Source organism: Montipora capricornis, chromosome 8 (assembly GCF_036669925.1).
Source record: "Montipora capricornis isolate CH-2021 chromosome 8, ASM3666992v2, whole genome shotgun sequence".
Taxonomy (NCBI): domain Eukaryota; kingdom Metazoa; phylum Cnidaria; class Anthozoa; order Scleractinia; family Acroporidae; genus Montipora; species Montipora capricornis.
This window is the reverse complement of record NC_090890.1, coordinates 19,649,528-19,652,027: the sequence shown is the minus strand read 5'-3', so window position 1 is coordinate 19,652,027 and position 2,500 is coordinate 19,649,528. Positions and strand designations below refer to the sequence as shown.

Genomic DNA, 2,500 nt, shown 5'->3' with positions numbered 1-2,500 from the left:
CCAAACGAGCCAGCAGTATAACAGACCCCAATATTTATATGACTCGACTGCCGAGCCAAACGAGCCAGTGCTTCCATACACTGTAGGTCTCAAATGTGGCCCACGTAATCAATCTGTGGGTCAGCCCTTGAAATATTTATAGAACAAACTACGAGCCCACACAAATATAACAAAATGTAAAGAACTACATAGCGAACACATTCAGATAATAGTTTTTTTTGCATAACAAAACTTGCAAACTGTACCTTCGACTTCAGTAAAATTCTGTTTAGAGATAATGCGATCGATCCTCGCTGCTGTGACAATACTGAGTTCACAACCGCGAAGACAGAGTTAATCTTATGTAAACATCACTAAAGTGTCCCCAGCGAACATCTGTTGAAATCGCCAGATAAACTTCCGTTCCTGGCTTCTCGATGAATTCGAAGTGAATCTGCTATTGTGAATTCTGTTCAAATTTAACATACATTTGGCGAAATATCGTTATTTATACAATGCTGTGATGCCGCTGTTCTCCAAGAAGTGAGGTGGGATGAATTGGCAATAAGTGGAAATTGAGCTCCCCCCTCTGGGCATTACCAATGGCAAAAACACGCATGTCAAACATCAGCTATTCCTCTTTGCTGGCTCGTTTCAACATGGTGGGTCCATCTTTGCAATCGGTTGCTTCCTATGATAGTTTGGATCCATCTCCTTCAGATCTTTGCTTATTTTCATACTATAATACCTTTCAACCATCTGCATGTGTCTATTTTTGCAATTTTGAGTTTCAAGAAATGAAAAAATCTGGGAAGAAAAACTATTTCATAAATACTGTCAATATTAATAGCGTTCAAAAGAAATTCACTTCTGCTCAATTCAGTAACAGGTTATCTCAGACGGAAATGGTTTACCTAGATGTGATCTAAAAGGCTAGAGTAATGCTAGTTTTTTATCTCTTCATTTTAGTCTCACAGAAAGTTCCGAGCACCACGTCATGGCTCTTTGGGTTTTCTGCCCCGAAAGAGGTGCAAGCACCACAACGGAAAGATAAGATCTTTTCCCAAAGACAATTCATCTCTCCCACCTCACTTAACAGCCTTTGTGGGTTTTAAGGCAGGAATGACTCATATTGTGCGAGAAGTGGAAAAACCAGGATCGAGTATGTCCATCTCGTTCATCAATTTTGTACAGCTGCAGTGGTCTTCCGTTTATCAAAGTTAATAAGTATAAATGGTCTGCAAGAAAATAGTTTGTAAGGAAAGGTGGCAAATTCGCAATTGACATTTTGTCTTGGAGATGGTGATGGCGACTTAATAAAAATTCTCTGCCGCCAAATGGCAAATTGTGGTTGCCCTTAAATAGCCAATAATGTCATTGGGATTTAAACTTAGGTCATCTTTGCCACCTTTCATAACCCATGAAATATACAAATCTTCCTCAAATTTCTCGGCACCTTTTTTGTCTCCACTTTGTATTAAAGTACAGAAAGATTGCAGCTTCTCCTCAAACACTATTTATGGCTAAAATGGAAAACACACAGCACTGTGCGCCAACAATGTGTAAAGTGGCAGCTTGCAATATTGTGGAGGTAGTTTAACGGGAAAACACCTTTCATTTTTATTTCAAAAACATTGGCATTACAAAAAGTAAGAATAAGAAAGCTGTTGGCAGATGGCTCTGAACTTAATTGTCAATCAGTTTCTCTGGACACAAAAATTAACAATAACAATGCAAATAGCAGTGCAATGGTAAGTCACCCGCTGGCGACCAGTTGCGAAATTCTAGTCGCTAGTGCTCAATTTTTAGTTGCATTGGCGACCAGGAAGGGAGAATTTCGGACCCTTAATGGTGGAGGGGGCAGTTCAAGGATTCAATGGGTTAATACAGTGTTTGAAACAATGCCACTGTGAGAAAATGTAAGTGTCCTGGCCCTAGTTGTGCAGAGGCTAGATGATGATGATAATAATAATAATAATAGCAATTCATACATTTATATAACACCTAAAAGCTCTAAGGCACTTAGCAATAAATACAAAGTAGAACATTAAAAATAAAATTCATACACAGTGCAGTAGAATCAGATAAAAGCCAAAGAGAGTCAATCAGAATAAAAATGACTTTTAAAAAGATATGTTTAAGACTGTTTAAATGCATAAACACTTGTGGATCCCTTTATGTGCTCTTGAAGGCTATTCCATATCTTTGGGGCACTAAATTAAAAGGCTCGATCATTTAATTGTATTAGATGCATTTAATTGGTGGATAAGTCACAGTACAGCAGTTTCAGTCTGTGCAAAGATTTTGGGTTTTGTTTACTTAACTCAACTAAGAATATGTGCACTGCAAGCACATCCAAGTAAAGGTGTGTAATAATAAATAATGATAAAGTGTATAAAAATCTTGGTCAAGGAGTATATTTTATTCGTTTGCTCAAGATCGTAACTAATCCACTGGGTTAAATTGCTTATTGTTTGAAGCTAGGATCTTCCACCTATGAACAAGAAATTTGATGTTGTTT

General features: G+C 37.7%; 2 protein-coding genes across 2 annotated transcripts in view; one reads left to right on the top strand and one right to left on the bottom strand.

The window, feature by feature from the left end:
• LOC138014497 (uncharacterized) overlaps positions 1-495 on the bottom strand; it is an 8,930-nt gene extending 8,435 nt beyond the window's left edge. Inside the window, exon 1 of the mRNA XM_068861574.1 lies at positions 246-495. The gene's annotated coding sequence lies outside the window, so the exon portion shown is untranslated. The remainder of the gene's footprint in view (positions 1-245) is intronic.
• Positions 496-497: 2 nt separating this feature from the next.
• Positions 498-2,500, top strand: part of LOC138014496 (large ribosomal subunit protein uL3-like) — a 17,081-nt gene continuing 15,078 nt past the window's right edge. Inside the window, exons 1-2 of the mRNA XM_068861573.1 lie at positions 498-641; positions 949-1,141. Coding sequence (XP_068717674.1) covers positions 582-641; positions 949-1,141 — 253 coding nt within the window. The 5' untranslated portion in view covers positions 498-581. The remainder of the gene's footprint in view (positions 642-948; positions 1,142-2,500) is intronic.